The sequence below is a fragment of the Crotalus tigris genome, unplaced genomic scaffold (assembly GCF_016545835.1).
Source record: "Crotalus tigris isolate CLP2741 ecotype Arizona unplaced genomic scaffold, ASM1654583v1 scf7180000019204.250258, whole genome shotgun sequence".
NCBI classification, from domain to species: Eukaryota; Metazoa; Chordata; class Lepidosauria; order Squamata; family Viperidae; genus Crotalus; species Crotalus tigris.
In genome coordinates, this window is record NW_024097432.1 from 6421 (window position 1) to 23792 (window position 17372).

The window sequence follows — 17372 nt, forward strand, 5'->3', positions numbered from 1 at the left end:
CATCGTGGTGACCAAAACTGGATGCAGCATTCCAGGTGTGGCTTTACCAAGGCCTTGTAAAGTGGTATTAACCCTTCAGGTGATCTTGATTCTCTCCCTCTGTTAATGCAGCCTAACAATATCTATGCTGGTATCAGAAGACGAGTGGGAGAGTTGTCCAGAGTCACAACAGAAGTATGTTTTGCACACCCTCTGCTGGTATAAAGTTCACATCTTCAAAAAGCTTTTAAGATCTGAGCAGTCGGAAAGTAGCAGTTTTGAAAGAAAATGGATGCTATTGCAAAGGTGCTTTTTTCAAGAGGCGATTTGGATTTCCTTGTTTTTCCTTTGAAGACGTTTCGCTTCTCATCCAAGAAGCTTCTTCAGCTCTAACTGGACGGTGGGGAATGGGAGGAAATTATAATATAATGATGTGATCTGATCTGATCTAAATGTCATGGTTCCAGTAGAAATAAGAACTCCGAGGCAATTGCTTTCCTCAAAGAACACACCTAATGGCTACATAGTGTGGGAAGTCAGCCCCCCCCCCCAGAGAAGGAAATATTAAAAGGACAGAAAAATATATGTCCTCAAAGGATCTTAAAGAGGCAGAAAAGCATGCCCAGTTTTCTTAATAGCCCCAAGTCTCCCTCCCCCAAGCAAAAACCAGTTCTGTAGAAATACAGATGTGATAATCCATTCAGGAAGGTTGGAGCCCTCCAGCTGGAAGATTAAGAAGACAAAGACATCTAAAATCTACATCATCATGCTGAGAAAAGGCGTTCAGGTAAGACAAAGCCCCTTCTCCAGCATGATGAGTGTAGAATCCACTGGTGGGACATACCAAAGCTGCTCATGTCCCTACAGGGGGGGGGAGAGTCTGGGCTTGTGTCCCACGAGAAGAAAACTACTTGTTGTAGAACCCTCCTACCAAACGCGGCATCCACCGCTGCAAATTTATCAAGCTTAGAATGCCGTATAAATGACAAAAGGGAGGACCAAGTCGCTGCCCTGCAGATCTTCTCGACGGATACTTGGGTAGACCAGGCAGCTGACACAGCTGCACTGCGTGTGGAGTGGGCAGTGATGTGTGTAGGGACCGGAATAGACTGCGAGAGATAGGCACCGCACTGCATGCCTTAATCCACCTTCCAATGGTCGAAGAGGAAACCTTCTGACCCATGGAAGAAGGTTGGAAAGACACGAACAAGGCCTCTGACTTACGAAAGGCAGAGGCTCGTTTTACACAATAGCGCAGAAATAGGATCCTAACAGGCATAATCGATATAAAGCCACAATAAAAGTAGAAGACTTTGGGACACGAGAGTGTTGTAAGTGCTGGTGTGTGTGTATGTCTTATGTCATAAGTTTGAACAGTTGCTAAGTGAACTGTATTCCCTAGTTCAGGGGTCCCCAACCTATGGTCCGCGGCCCACTGCGATGCAAATTTCACAGCTGCTCCTTTTCCCTCCGGACGGGCAGCATGAAAAGGTCGGTGACTTCTGTTCTAGCTCGCCACCTCAAATGCTGCCGCTCCTTAAATAACCTTGTGCACCATTTGAGTAGACCCACAAAAGTCAGAGCAATGCATATTCAGCAAGGTGAACATAAGCTCATCGTGCTATGGCTAAAGATTAGTGTCTGGTTATATCCAATTTAAGCCAAAACTAAAAAAAAACCACAACCATATTATGCTCAGCTGAACCTGTGAACCCAGCTAACTCCTGTTTGGCCACTGAAGCACTAAGCAATAACTCAGCCTAACTATGATTTTAGTGACTCCTCTTAAAGAGAAACTTCATGACAGTGAGAACAATTAACCACTGGAACAACCTGCCTCCAGAAGCGGTGGATGCTCCAACACTGGAAATTTTTAAGAAGAGACTGGACAGCCATTTGTCCGAAATGGTATAGGCTTTCCTGCCTGAGCAGGGGGTTGGACTAGAAGACCTCCAAGGTCCCTTCCAGTTCTATTCTATTCTATTCTATTCTATTCTATTCTATTCTATTCTAATTAACCAGTGGAACAACCGGCCTCCAGAAGTTGTTATTGCTCCAACACTGGAAGTTTTTAAGAAGAGACTGGACAGCCATTTGTCCGAAATGGTATAGGGTTTCCTGCCTGAGCAGGGGGTTGGACTAGATGAGCTCCAAGGTCCCTTCCAACTTTTATTATTATTATTGTTGTTGTATTTGTTGTTATTGACTTTTTCTCTATCACAGTTTGGTTATTTGTTTATTCGTACCATTTATTGGCTGCCCGTTTTACCACGGAGTAACCGTGGGCGGCTTACAACATTAAAACATTAAAACTGTTGCTCTTGTGTAATTGCAAATATGTGCAAATATGTCCAGTTGGCTGTAAAAACATTTCTAGCAAGGTGATCCAAGAAAAGGGAGGCATTTGATCTTCCCTAATCGGCTCCTCTCCCTCCTGACTTGAATGCTCCATCTGCAGCCCTCGGTGTCAACTCTGCACATTTTCCTCTTTTGGTATCTTCTTGCTTTGACCTTCGTCAAGATTTTCATGCGAAACTATGAACATTTATTGGATTCACACATTTTATGAAGCCCAAGCATAGCTTGCTTATCATGTGAAGTCTTGATCGCACTTTACAAGGCCTTGGAAAGGCCACCCTTGGAATACAGCATCCACGTTTGGTCACCACGATGTAAAAAAGATGCTGAGACTCTAGAAAGAGTGCAGAGAAGAGCAACAAAGAGGATCAGGGGATTGGAGGCTAAAGCATATAAGAAACGGTTGCTGGAATTGGGGATGTCCAGTTTCATGAAGAGAAGGATGAGGGGGGACACGAAAGCACTCTTCCAGTATCTCAGGGGCTGCCCCAAAGAAGAGGGAGTCAAGCTATTCTCCAAAGCGCCTGAAGGCAGGACAAGAAGCAACGGATGGAAACTGATGAAGGAGAGAAGCAACCTGGAACTAAGGAGAAACTTCCTGACAGTCAGAACAATTAACCAGTGGAACCACCTGCCTCCAGAAGCGGTGAATGCTCCAACACTGGAAATTTTCAAGAAGAGACTGGACAGCCATTTGTCTGAAATGGTGTAGGGTTTCCTGCCTGAGCAGGGGGTTGGACTAGATGACCTCCAAGGTCTCTTCCAACTTCTATTCTATTCTATTCTATTCTATTCTATTCTATTCTATTCTATTCTATTCTATCCTGTCCCAGAGTAGGGGGTTCTAGAAATCACTTATTATTATGCATCATCATCATCATTATATTAAAATTATTGTAATATTGTAATAGAAATTATAATATATATATACACACACACACACACACACACACACATATATATATATATATATATATATTTATAATTTCTATTACAATTATTATATAATGTAATTATAATTTTATTATATAACGATGATGATGGTGATGATGATACCTAGGATGCTGACAGCAACCCGTGTCAACCATCAGCACCAGTCAATTTGAATGTTCAGTTGACTGAGGTTCATGTCTAATGAATAATAATAATAATAACAACAACAACACCATCATTGGCATTGACAAATTCACCATCAGTCAATTGCAAAAGGCGGCCTTAGTAGGAACGGCTTCCATCCTATGACGAGATCTGTAATACCATCAAACATCCACATCTGCCTATCCCAGGTCGTTGGGAAGGACTGGATAGGTAGACAAAATGCCAAATCCAGTCTGAACATCTGGCTGACTGTGCGATGATCCATAATAATAATAATAATAAAATTGGAAGGGACCTTGGAGGTCATCTAGTCCAACCTCCTGCTCAGGCAGGAAACCCTACACCATTTTGGACAAATGGCTGTCCAGTCTCTTCTTAAAAACTTCCAGTGTTGGAGCATTCACAGCTTCTGGAGGCAGGTGGTTCCACTGGTTAATTGTTCTCCCTGTCAGGAAGTTTCTCCTTAGTTCTCCAAGTGGGAAATTAACCACGCCTTGCCCACACTTCCCACCTTTCCTGCCCAGTGAAAAATCTCCAAAGCTCGCTTACTATTCCCACGCTCCCCCTGCCCCCCTGATCTTGCACCCCTTCCTCTGGATCGCGCCGATCTTGCAAAAAGGAAGGGTCCGAGCCAGTGCCGCTCCCCCCCACCCCCTTTCTTGCGCCTCCCCCGGCTGGGGGGAGCGTGGGAAAAGCGGCACCAGCTCCGACGCGCTCTCTGGAGGACCGCGCGCCGCCCCCTCCCTCCCGAAGCCCGGGCTGCGGACCATAGATTGACAGCTGCGTGCCAGAGGGTCCCCTTCCCTCCGCCTTTGTTGTGTCCGCTCTAGGATTCCCCGCACCCGTTTGTGGTCTTGGCCTTCTGGTTTTTTTTTTTTCCCTCCCCCCCCCTCCCTCGGCTCTCCGACCTCCGCGGTCTGAGGCGGCGGCGTCCATTTCTTAGGCGGCGGCGGCGCGGCGCTATCCGGACCCATCCGCCAAGATGGTGAGCGGCACCCCGGGCGAAAAGGGGCGATACCCCGAGGGGGGAAGGCCGGCGACCCCCTCGCAGCCCCATTTTGTGAGGCAGGCACCCTCGGGGTCCGTACCGGCCCTTCTTGCCGGGAGACCCCACCCTCGCCCCGGCCTCTCCCGACAGCCATTTTCAGGGCAGTTGCTCTCTCGCCCCCCCCCCCTCCTCGCGCGCTTCCCCCCCCCCCGTCATGCCTATTGCAGAACGGGGTGATGTCAGTGACGTCCCCTCCATGGAGGACCCCTGTGTGTGTGTGTGTGTGTGTGTGTGTGTGTGTGTGTGTGTAGGGGGGGAGATGTCCGTGTGAGTCTGTTTGCCTCTTGGGTGCCTCTATTTTGAGAAAGGGTGGACTGGGTGTCGCCCATTAGGGTGGGTTGGGGGCAGGAAGATGTGTGTGTGTGTGTGTTGGGGGGGGTCGTCTTCTTACCCTGCTTCACAGGTGTGTTGGAGGACTACAAAATCCATCATCTCTTGCTTTGAGAATGAGTCCAACACAGCTGATAACATTTTATATGTAAGGCTGTACGTATGTGTGTATGTATGTGTGTGTGTAGATAGATAGATAGACACACAAATGTGTGTGCATAGCTTGTTTATATGTATGTTATGTATGTGTATAGGTCTGAGAGCAGGCAACGGAATTTCGTTTTTAATGTGTGCCAGTGTGCCCGCAGTAAAAATGACAAGATTATCCTATCCCATACCATACCATCGCATCCCAAATCCTATCCTATCCTATCTTTTCCTATCCTATCCTAAATTCTATCCTATCCTATCTTATCTTTTCCTATCCTATTCTTTCCTATCCTATCCCATCCTGTCCCAAATCCTATCTTTTCCTATCCTATCCTAAATTCTATCCTATCCTATTCTTTCCTGTCCTATCCTCTTTTCCTATCCTATCCCATCCTATCCTATCCTTTCCTCTCCTCTCCTAAATCCTATCCTATCTTAACCTTTCCTATCCTATCCTAAATTCTATCCTATCCTATCTTTTCCTATCCTATCCTAAATTCTGTCCTATCCTATCTTTTCCTATCCTATTCTTTCCTATCCTATCCTCTTTTCCTATCCTATCCCATCCTATCCCAAATCCTATCCTATCCTATCTTTTCCTATCCTATCCTAAATTCTATCCTATCCTATTCTTTCCTATCCTATCCTCTTTTCCTATCCTATCCCATCCTATCCTATCCTTTCCTCTCCTCTCCTCTCCTAAATCCTATCCTATCTTAACCTTTCCTATCCTATCTTTTCCTATCCTATCCTAAATTCTGTCCTATCCTATCTTTTCCTATCCTATCCTAAATTCTGTCCTATCCTATCTTTTCCTATCCTTTCCTATCCTATCCTATCCTTTCCTATTTTATCCTATCTTATCCTATCCTATCCCATCCCATCCACTTGGATATTCTGCAGGACAAGGGGAGGGGGATTCCTAAAAGCTAGAAGTAGTTACTCAGGCCTGGCATTTATTATTGCCACAGTTGGTTGCACAATCAGCCAGATGTTTAGGCTGGGATTGGGCATTTTTGTCCACCGACGGAGCCCTTCCCAACCACCTGGGACAGGCAGATGTTTAATAATATTAAAAGTGTCCTCGCAGGGTGTCAATTGTTCCAAGTCGAGATGCCTTTTGCAGCTGGCCGAGGGGGATTTTTTGTCAATACCCCTGGGGTTCCAGATGTTTGGGGACTGCACCCAGGGTGCCCATAACCATCGGCTACCTCTGCTTTCTTTTGCCACAATCATTGTATTTTGCAATGTTCTCTAGTTCTTTCTGTTCTAGTCTCTTTCCAGATCACAGTGCAATGGCCGCTATCCAGACTATTACAATTACTAATTCTTGAATCGCCTTAGCAGTGCAGGTCCTACTCCCCCTTCACCGTCTCTTAATAACATTTTTCAAAATCTCACTGTGACTTTGACACTACTGCATAATTGTGGCTTTTTTTTTTTTTTGCTCCTTAATTCAAAAGGACTTTCCCTTTGATGCTGGCATTGTTTACAATATTGGTCTGTGGTTAAAGGGCTATTATTCTGTATCTCTGAAGAAATAGAATAATATCCTGTATGTATTGGTTATCCAAAGTTGATATGTTGGCTTTATTTCCCCCCCCCAAATCATTTATATTATAGATATGGACTTCTTTCTTGATATTCCAAATAGCGTCCTAAATGCCCTCCTTCCTGTATTATTCAGATTTTTTTTAAAAAAAAAAAAATCATCTGTTTATGTTCATCCTGGTGTGTGTTCATTGCGGTGACTTTGGTGGGTGCCTTGAAACACTGCAGAAGGTTATTTAAGGAAGAGCAGCATTTGAGGTGGTGAACTAGAGAACACATTATGTTTTTTTTTTAAAAAAATTAATTGCTATCTTTTTATATGTCCGTTCTGTGAATTAACTGTGTTTTAGTAGCTTTATACTGCAGCAAGAACTGCAAGAATGTTTTTTGGGGGTGGGGGGGCGAATAGTTTCCCCACCCCGATCTGCATAGCTTTAAATAGCTGCAGAATGTACCGAGCAATATTTAAAGAAACACAATCAGAATTTTGCATTTTACACAGAGGCAGAATTAAGTATCTTCCAAGGAGGAGAATTCACATCTAGAGTGTTTAAAAAGTGTTAATCAACAATCCTCACCTGTGGAAATTTAGATGCAACTTATTTTCATATTTGGTGTAAAGATATTAAAGCTTTTTGGATTAAGATTTGGTGGAATATTCAAAAGATTTTTAAGAAAAAGATAAAGTTTACTCCGCAATTGTTTTTGTTGGGTATTATTGTAGATTTGGATCTTAAAGAAACTAATTTGATGTTGAACTTCATCACTGCTGCAAGATTATTGGTGGGGCAATATTGGAAGAAAAACTTATTGCCTACTTTGGAAGAATGGATACTTAAAGTGTCTAATTTAGCAGAAATGGCGAAAATCTCCGCCTGTTTGAAGGATCATTCACAAGAAAGATATATTATGGTTTGGAGAAGATGGATTGATTATATTCAGAAGAAGTATGAAACTGAAAAGTATTATCTTGCTTTTGAATACATTTTAGATAATTATTTATAATATTAATGGTATTATTTTTGTCTTAATTTGTTAATATTTGTTTTGAGAAGGAGTTAAAGTGTATTATGGTTTTGATTGATAGTTTAATTGGTTTATGTTAGCTAGAGTATGTTTGTTTATTTGTTACCCTGTAATCAGTTCTTGGAAGTGGAGGAGGGGGGGAGGGGATGGGTGGGTTTATATTGTAATTTGTAAAACTTTTAATAAAAAAAAATTCCTCACTATGCACTCCCTTCCCCAGTAAATCCAGGTTATAACTTAAGGAAATGAACATATTCACATAACATATGACAATGGCTGCATTCTGGAAAAGATTTTGAACCACAAACTGCCCAACCCCTTTGTGGTCCAGTAACATGGGCAAATGTGGATTGTAAATTGAGCCAAAGACTTGTGTTGTTAACAGAGTAACAGAATTGGAAGGGATCTTAGAGGTCTTCTAGTCCATCCCCCTGCTCAAGCAGGAGAATCTATACCATCTCAGACAAGTGACTGTCCAGTCTCTTCTTAAAAACCTCCAGTGATTTCTGGTGGCAAGCTGTTCCACTGCTTAATTGTCCAGAATCTCCATAGCTGAGCAAGGTGGTTGGTAAATAATAATAATACAAGCAAGAATAGTACCAATAGTCATAGGCTCCTTGGGTGCAATCCCAAAACAACTGGAGCACCACTTGGACACCATCATCGGCATTGACAAATTCGCCATTAGTCAGTTGCAAAAGGCGGCCTTACTAGGAACTGCTTCCATCCTGCGACGATATCTATGATACCATCAAACGTCCACATCTGCCTATCCCAGGTCCTGGGTAAGGACTCGATAGGTAGACAAAATGCCAAATCCAGTCTGAACATCTGGCTGACTGTGCGATGATCCATAATAATAGAGTTGGAAGGGACCTTGGAGGTCATCTAGTCCAACCCCCTACTCAGGCAGGAAACCCTATACCATTTCAGACAAGTGGCTGTCCAGTCTCTTCTTAAAAACTTCCAGTGTTGGAGCATTCACAGCTTTTGGAGGCAGGTCGTTCCACTGGTTAATTGTTCTAGCTGTCAGGAAGTTTCTCCTTAGTTCTAGGTTGCTTCTCTCCTTGATGAGTTTCCATCCGTTGCTTCTTGTCCTGCCTTCAGGTGCTTTGGAGAACAGCTTGACTGCCTCTTCTTTGGGGCAGCCCCTGAGAGACTGGAAGACTGCTATCATGTCCCCCCTCGTCCTTCTCTTCATTAAACTAGACAATTTCAGCAACCGTTCCTTATATGTTTTAGCCTCCAGTCCCCTGATCATCTTTGTTGCTCTTCTCTGTACTCTTTCCAGAGTCTCCACCTCTTTTTTACATTGTGGTGACCAAAATTGGATGCCGTATTCCAAGTGTGGCCTTACCAAGGTGTTGTAAAGTCGTATTAACCCTTCATGTGATCTTGAATCTATTCCTGTGTTAATGCAGCCTAGCACAGTTCAGTAAACTGTCTCTCCCATTGAGAGAAATATTACTCTATCTATTCTTTCTCTCCCCTAGTTTAGCAGTGTTTAACAAATGATATATTAATAATAGTGGGAAAGAGACGAGATGGAACCTCACCTGTGGCTTTCATTAACAGATCAAAAATATAACTCTGAAGAAACTGATATTTAACCACACTGACATTTAGAGGGAGGTAGATGTGCCTTGGGTTATAGTAGGATTATTCTGCTCAGTTACCCAGAAATAAATCCCATTGGGATTTTTACACTTTAATAAACTGTAATTTTACTCAAGCTAGTATTAGAGAACACTTCTACAGCAAGAGGTACAATAAACTTTGATTATTTAAGCTGATCCCATAAGCTCCTTACACATATTGCTACTAAAAGCTGCAATAGAAAAATAGCTGAGGGCAATTCGTGTGTGTGTGTGTGTATGTGTGTATATATGTGTATATGTATATGTGTGTGTGTGTATGTATGTATGTATATATATACACACACACATACAGATACATACATACATACATACATACATAATTTTTATGGAAACTTTTAAACAATAATATAAAGTCCAATGCAAACTGAAGAAAGAAAGAAAGAAAGAAAAAGAAAGAGAGAGAGAGAAAGAAAGAAAGAAAGAAAGAAAGAAAGAAAGAAAGAAAGAAAGAAAGAAAGAAAAAGAGAAATAGTGGGGGAAAAACCCAGAAAAGAAAGAAAATATATATATAAAAAAGTGGCTTCGGATGTTTTTTACAGGTAATAAATACAATTATAAATTGACCTCTTTTTCTAAAGTTTAAACATGGGTCTCTTTCTATCATCTATCCAGTCTAATTATCAAAATGATGAATAATAAAGTTTAAACATGGGTCTCTTTCTATCATCTATCCAGTCTAATTATCAAAATGATGAATAATAAAGTTTAAACATGGGTCTCTTTCTATCATCTATCCAGTCTAATTATCAAAATGATGAATAATAAGTTCATTTTTCTGTCCTCAATTTTTTTGGTCGCTTCATCCATGTTATAGGTTCATAACCTTCAGTGAAATTGCTATCATTTTGTCATCCATTTTGTCCAAAGAAATTTCTTAACATTTTATACCATAGCAGAGAAACGCATTTTGCCTATTTGCATGATCTGTACTTAACAATGTTCCCTTTTTTGTATCTTTTAATATAACTTTCATTTCTTTTTCTATCTTACATGCCAATCAACTCCCCGGTTTATTTGCAGATTCAAAATTCCTTTGTCTTACAAGTTCATCTTTAATTCCATCTCTCTCACTGCTCACAGAGATAATTGCATCTGTAAAAGCTTAATTTGGTGAATAATAGTTGCCATCCCTGGAGAATTTTAAGATTTATTTTTTTTTTAAAAAAAAATCTCACTCAAAATCACCAGTATCTTTTCTCCCCTTTTCTTTTTCAATCTGCTATTGTGTTGTAGAAAATACTCTCTTACAAAACCTTTACTTAACACCCCAAACCTCCTTACTTTCGTACTGTTATTAAGATTATTCTCAAAAAAAAGTTTTTGTCTAACCTCTTTTTTATAATCTTTGACTACCGTTTTGTTTTGTAATCATATCTCATTCCATGCAAAGGATCCATGGCATACGTGGTTTTTTGTTTTTTTACAATATTTTATTAATTTTCCAATTTTACATTTGACTATTTAAAAAGCAACGTGGTGACTGGTTTAATCAATAGCTCAATAACAAAATCTTTAGTGCGAATCTCAGGCTACAACGTCAAATATTTCTTGTCTTTTTCCTGTAACAATTACTGTCTCATGTTCAGATTGGTACATTTTTAATTATATCAATTCAATAGGACATCATTATGACATTTATCGATAAATTTTTAGTTTCTACGTATCTGAATTACCTTCAATCTTCATAAACAATCCCTATCCCGTTATTAATTTTTAGTCAGCTTTTAATTTCTTGTCAATGTTCCAATTTAACCGTTGATGTTTATGATTTTCAGACTTTGGGTCACCAAAATTTGCCTTATTTCACATGTTTAGTAGATCATCCTCAGTATCATTTCCATGGGGGGCTTAGCAAGTAAAATTGGCGGTCCTTTCATCATAACATACGAAGAGCCGAGGTGGGGCAGCAGTTAGAGTGCAGTACTGCAGGCCACTTTAGCTGACTGTGTTCAGCAGGTCAGCGGTTCAAATCTCACCGGCTCAAGGTTGACTCAGCCTTCCATCCTTCCGGGGTAGGTAAAATGAGGACCCAGATTGTTGGGGGCAATGTAAATATAGATATACATTGCTTACTGTTGTATCCCGCTTAGAGCAGTGGTTCTCAACCTGTGGGTCGGGACCCCATTTGGGGTCGAACGACCATTTCACGGGGGGTCGCCAAACCACACTGTCCACCATTTTTTTCCCCCTTTTCCTTAGCTGTCCTACTCCCTCTTATTGGTGGCCACACCCACTTGGGGGTCACCACAACATGGGGAACTGTATTATGGGGTCACGGCATTAGAGAGGTTGAGAACCACTGGCTTACAGGGTGCTTGCACTTAAAGCGGTATATAAGTCTCATAAATAAATAAATAATTGACAACTCTGTGTAGAAATGTAGGCTGCCTTTGTTGGTTAACGCCACAATTGTACTTGTCGGTCAGTTGCCCTCCTCTCTCTGGCCAAGAGACATGTGCATTGTGAGAGCTTTCACAAATGAACACTTGGGTTCCCGTGCCTTCTAGACAAGGCTATCCTAGAATTCCTCAGCCAGCATCACCAGTGGACGATCCCTTGACCGTGAGCCAGCTGTGTGCAGCTGCCGCCAAAAAAGCTAACACAATCCTGGGTTGTATAAACAGAGGCATAGAGTCAAGATCACGCGAAGTATTAGTACCGCTTTATAAAGCCCTAGTGAGGCCAGACCTGGAATACTGCAGCCAGTTTTGGTCACCACATCACAAAAAAGACGTTGGGAATTCAGAGAAGAGCAACTAAGATGATCCGAGGCCTGGAGACTAAAGTATATGAAGAACGGCTGCAGGACTTGGGTTTGGCCAGTCTCAAGAAAAGAAGAAATAGGGGTGACATGATAGCAGAGTTTCAATATCTGAGGGGCTGCCACAAAGGAGAGGAGGGGGCCAAACTAGTCTCCAAAGCACCAGGGGGAAGGACGAGAAACAATGGATGGAAACTGACCAAAGAGAGAAACAACCTGGAATTAAGGAGAAACTTCCTGACAGTGAGGACAATCAACCAGTGGAACAGCTTGCCACCATAAATCATGGTTGCTCCATCCCTGGAGGTATTTAAGAAGAGACTGGACAATCACCTATCTGAGATGGTCTAGGTTCTCCTGCTTGAGCAGGGGGCTGGACTAGAAGACCTCCAAGGTCCCTTCCAGATTCTATTCTATTCAACCCTTTCTTGATCGCACATAATTAATCCGTCAAATGCCACGAAGCAAAACCTCCAGCCGTTAACGTTCCCTGTCTCTTTTTATTTATTGGTGCTTGGTTTTTTTTCCATTTTCAGGTGAATTTTACAGTCGACCAGATCCGAGCCATCATGGACAAGAAGTCCAACATCAGAAACATGTCGGTGATTGCTCACGTCGATCACGGCAAGTCGACGCTGACAGATTCCTTAGTGTGTAAAGCGGGCATCATTGCTTCTGCCAGGGCGGGCGAAACGCGGTTTACCGACACGCGGAAAGACGAACAGGAGAGGTGCATCACAATCAAATCGACGTGAGTCCTCTTTTTTTTTTTTTTTTTAAACTTTACCTGCAGACTTTTTCCTGGCTTGTAAAGTACAAACCGGTTACAAAAGAGGAGTGTTCTGAAGGTAGCACCCTTAACGTTTGGTTTATGCTGGTTTATTTAAAAAAAATAAGTTCTCTCTCTCAACCGATTTTATAGGCCAAAATGTCTGACTCTAGTAACTTAGACATCCTATCCTATCCTATCCTATTCTATTCTATTCCATATTTTCTATTCTATTCCATTCCACATTTTCTCCTATTCTGTTCTGTTCTGTTTTATGTTCCATTCTATGTTCTATTCCTATTCTATTTCTACTCTATCCTACCTGTCCTATTCTATTCTATTCTGTTCTGTTCTATTCTATTCTGTTCTGTTCTGTTCTATTCTATTCTATTCTATTCTATTCTCTATTTTCTATTCTATTCTCTATTTTCTATTCTATTCTATAATTCTATTCTATTCTGTGTTTCTTCTATTCTATTCTGTTCTGTTCTGTTCTATTCTATTCTATTCTATTCTCTATTTTCTATTCTATTCTCTATTTTCTATTCTATTCTATTCTATTCTATTCTATTCTATTCTATTCTATTCTATTCTATTCTATTCTATTCTATTCTATTCTATTCCAGCTCCATTCCATATTCTATTCTATTCTATATTCCAATTTCTATTCTATTCTATTCTATTCTATTCTATTCTATTCTATTTTCTATTCTATTCTCTATTTTCTATTCTATTCTATTCTATTCTATTCTATTCTATTCTATTCTATTCTATTCTATTCTATTCCAGCTCCATTCCATATTCTATTCTATTCTATTCTATATTCCAATTTCTATTCTATTCTATTCTGTTCTATTCTATTCTATTCTTTCGTTCTGTTCGCCACACTATTCTTCCCAAATAAGGATTTCTGCATTATTTGTACGAGAAGCATACAAAACAAAGAAATGGTGACTGATATATTTTACATCAGTGTTTCTCAACCTTGGCAACATTAAGATGTTGCTATGGTTGAGAAACACACCTTTACATCTTTATAAAAGATATTTAACCAGGTCAGGCAAAGACTTGTAGATGAGTGCGCACAACACACTAAACTTAGTTACTGTTAATCTCATTGGGAGTTTTTGTGATTTACTGTATTGGCTGATTTCTGCTTCCACGTAGGGTGAATTAATTTAGCAACAAGTGAAATGTGCTGGATGGAGACATGTCGTCAGCTTGTTTCATTGAACTCAACACTTTCTTTCTTCCTCATCCACATCTCTGGTTGAAATGGTCCTTTTTAATTTTATTGAGTGTCTATGACTAAAATCCATCAAGCTAAAATCTCATGGGCCATGCCAGCAAAAGAACTTTCCTAAAATGCAGAGGCTTGTTTATTTTCTAGAGAGGTACCAAAGTGAGGAGACAGCCTCTGGTTTGCAAGATTTCCACTTTGATCAACGAAGGGGTTTTAAGCAGGACCACCTTAGCTTATTTTGGCACCAACCCAGCCCTGTTGCCTGAGGATCATGGGAGTTGTGGTTCCAATGCACCCAGAGGGCACAGAGTTGCCCCAAAGAAGAGAGAGTCAAGCCAACCTTCAAACAAGAGCCGAGGTGGCGCAGCAGTTAGAGTGCAGTACTGCAGGCCACTTTAGCTGACTGTGTTCAGCAGGTCAGCGGTTCAAATCCCACCGGCTCAAGGTTGACTCAGCCTTCCAGGTAGGTAAAATGAGGACCCAGATTGTTGGGGGCAATGTAAATATATATATATATATATATATATATATATATATATATATATATATATATATATATATAGATTTGTTTTCTGAGGTTTTCGCGGGTATTTGTATGTAGGTCTTTGGTTGTTCGGGTTTTCTCCCACGTAAAATTGGAAGTGTCTTGGCGACGTTTCGACGAAGTCCCATTCGTCATCTTCAGGCTGGTGCTTTCAGCTTCGTGCCTTGAGCAGCAATGTGTGGTCTTAGCTGTTTCTTCCTTTTAACTGCCAGTGGGGTATGAACTGATTGGGTGGGAGCTTGGCTGTGTTCTGATTGGGTGGAGGCACGACCACAAACCAGAAGCCAGACCACAGCTGCATCATTAGCCACTTTAAACCCCCCCAATCCATACATGAAGCAAACTGACACCCTCCATGAAGAGGAAGCACGACCACGAACGCGAAGCCAAGGAATGGCAGGGCAGCCCAAAATCTTGAATCCCTCTGCAACTCAGACTAACCTGAGCACAACCAAACAGAACACTCCCCCAGCCAATCAGAGCACAGCCAACCCCCCAGCCAATCAGAGCACAGCCAACCCCCCAGCCAATCAGAGCACAGCCAAGCCCCTAACCAATCAGAACACACCTCCACCCAATCAGAACACAGCCAAGCTCCCACCCAATCAGTTCATACCCCCACTGGCAGTTAAAAGGAAGAAACAGCTAAGACCACACATTGCTGCTCGAGGCACGAAGCTGAAAGCACCAGCCTGAAGATGACGAATGGGACTTCGTCGAAACGTCGCCAAGACACTTCCAATTTTACGTGGGAGAAAACCCGAACAACCAAAGACCTACATATATATATATATATATATATATATATATATATATATATATATATATATACACACACACATTGCTTACTGGTGTACACCGCTTAGAGAGTGCTTGTACTTAAAGCGGTATATAAGTCTCATAAAATAAATAAATAAATAAAATAAAATAAAGCCCCTGAAGGCAGGACAAGAAGCAACAGATGGAAACTGATCAAGGAGAAAAGCAGCCTAGAACTAAGGAAAAACTTCCTGACAGTCAGAACAATTATCCAGTGGAACAACCTGCCTCCAGAAGCTGTGAATGCTCCAACACTGGAAGTTTTTAAGAAGAGACTGGACAGTCATTTGTCTGAAATGGTCTAGGGGTTCCTGCCTGAGCAGGGGGTTGGACTAGATGACCTCCAAGGTCCCTTCCAACTTTATTATTATTATTATAACTAAGGAGAAACTTCTTGACAGTGAGAACAATTAACCAGTGGAACAACCTGCCTCCAGAAGGGGTGAATGCTCCAACACTGGAGGTTTTTAAGAGACTGGACAGCCATTTGTCTGAAATGGTGTAGGGGTTCCTGCCTGAGCAGGGGGTTGGACTAGATGACCTCCAAGGTACCTTCCAACTCTGTTATTGTGATTATTATGATTATTATGACTATTCTTTAGAGCAGGCTGGCGCATGCAGACGTTTCACACGAACGTCAATCTGTGTTGGAGGAAAACCCTTTCTCTTCTCTTGCAGGGCCATTTCTCTCTACTACGAGCTGTCAGAAGATGACATGGCCTTCATCAAACAATCCAAAGACGGCTCGGGCTTCCTCATTAATTTAATCGACTCCCCCGGGCACGTGGATTTCTCCTCCGAAGTCACCGCGGCTCTTCGGGTCACTGACGGGGCTCTGGTAGTGGTGGACTGCGTTTCAGGTGAACGCACTTAAAATCTGGGGGGGGGGGCTTTAATTGCGCAGGAAGATGGTGCTCTCCAGGGCTCTTTGCAGGAGAACGCAGCTGGTCCTCGGCTTAGCGGCCACGACTTGAGGCCGCAATTTGAGCCCAAAACTCTTTGAAGTTACGGAATCAACAGTTGAGGCGTGGCGGCCCCACTGAGGGCTCTTCAACGCAGACTGCTTTCACACAAGATGCAGGGGGTCCTCGGCTTAACGACCGCGATGGAGCCCGGCATTTCTGTTGCGAAGCCAGAGAGTCGTGAAGTGGGTTTTGCCCCGTTTTACGACCTCCCTGGCCACCGTCCTTGAATCACGGCAGCTGTTCACTTAAGCTTGTTAAGTGAATCTGGCTTTTCCCATTGCTTGTCGTGAATCGGGACCCTGCAGCTGTCCTCAATTTCAACACTGGAAGTTTTTAGAAGAGACAGGACAGTCAGTTGTCCGAAATGGTATAGGGTTTCCTGCCTGAGCAGGGGGTTGGACTAGATGACCTCCAAGGTCCCTTCCAATTCTGTTATTCTGTCCTTCCTTCCCCTCCCTCCCTCCCTCCCTCTCCCCTCCCTCCCTCCCTCCAACACTGGAAGTTTTTAAGAAGAGACTGGACAGCCATTTGTCCAAAATGGTCTAGGGTTTCCTGCCTGAGCAGGGGGTTGGACTAGATGACCTCCAAGGTCCCTTCCAATACTTTTATTCTTTCCTTTCTTCCTTCCTCTCCCCTCCCTCCCTCCAACATGGGAAGTTTTTAAGAAGAGACTGGACAGCCCTTTGTCCGAAATGGTATAAGGCTTCCTGCCTGAGCAAGGGGTGGGACTAGATGACCTCGCAAGTTCCCTTCCTAATCTATTGTTTTGTTGTTATTGTTGTTATTCTTATTTATGCAAGTTTAGTTAGCTACCCCTAATCTACCCCTAGTTAGGTAGGAAGCCACCTTGTTTTTCTTCTTTCCACCAATGTTCCACCAAACATTCACAGTTTTGGAATGCTGGATCTTTCCAGCAGCCATCCAGCTCTGCTCTGGAAGTAGCCTAGACCAGTGTTTCTCAACCTTGACCATTTTAAGGCATGTGGACTTCAACTCCCAGAATTCCACAGCCAGCCATGCTGGCTGTGGAATTCTGGGAGTTGAAGTCCACATGCCTTAAAATGGTCAAGGTT

The 17372-nt window shown here is 42.2% G+C and overlaps 1 protein-coding gene across 1 annotated transcript in view; it reads left to right on the forward strand.

Moving 5' to 3' along the window:
* The first annotated feature begins 4278 nt into the window (after positions 1-4278).
* LOC120316024 (elongation factor 2-like) overlaps positions 4279-17372 on the forward strand; it is a 30805-nt gene continuing 17711 nt past the window's right edge. Inside the window, exons 1-3 of the mRNA XM_039361127.1 lie at positions 4279-4420; positions 12496-12710; positions 16013-16194. Coding sequence (XP_039217061.1) covers positions 4418-4420; positions 12496-12710; positions 16013-16194 — 400 coding nt within the window. The 5' untranslated portion in view covers positions 4279-4417. The remainder of the gene's footprint in view (positions 4421-12495; positions 12711-16012; positions 16195-17372) is intronic.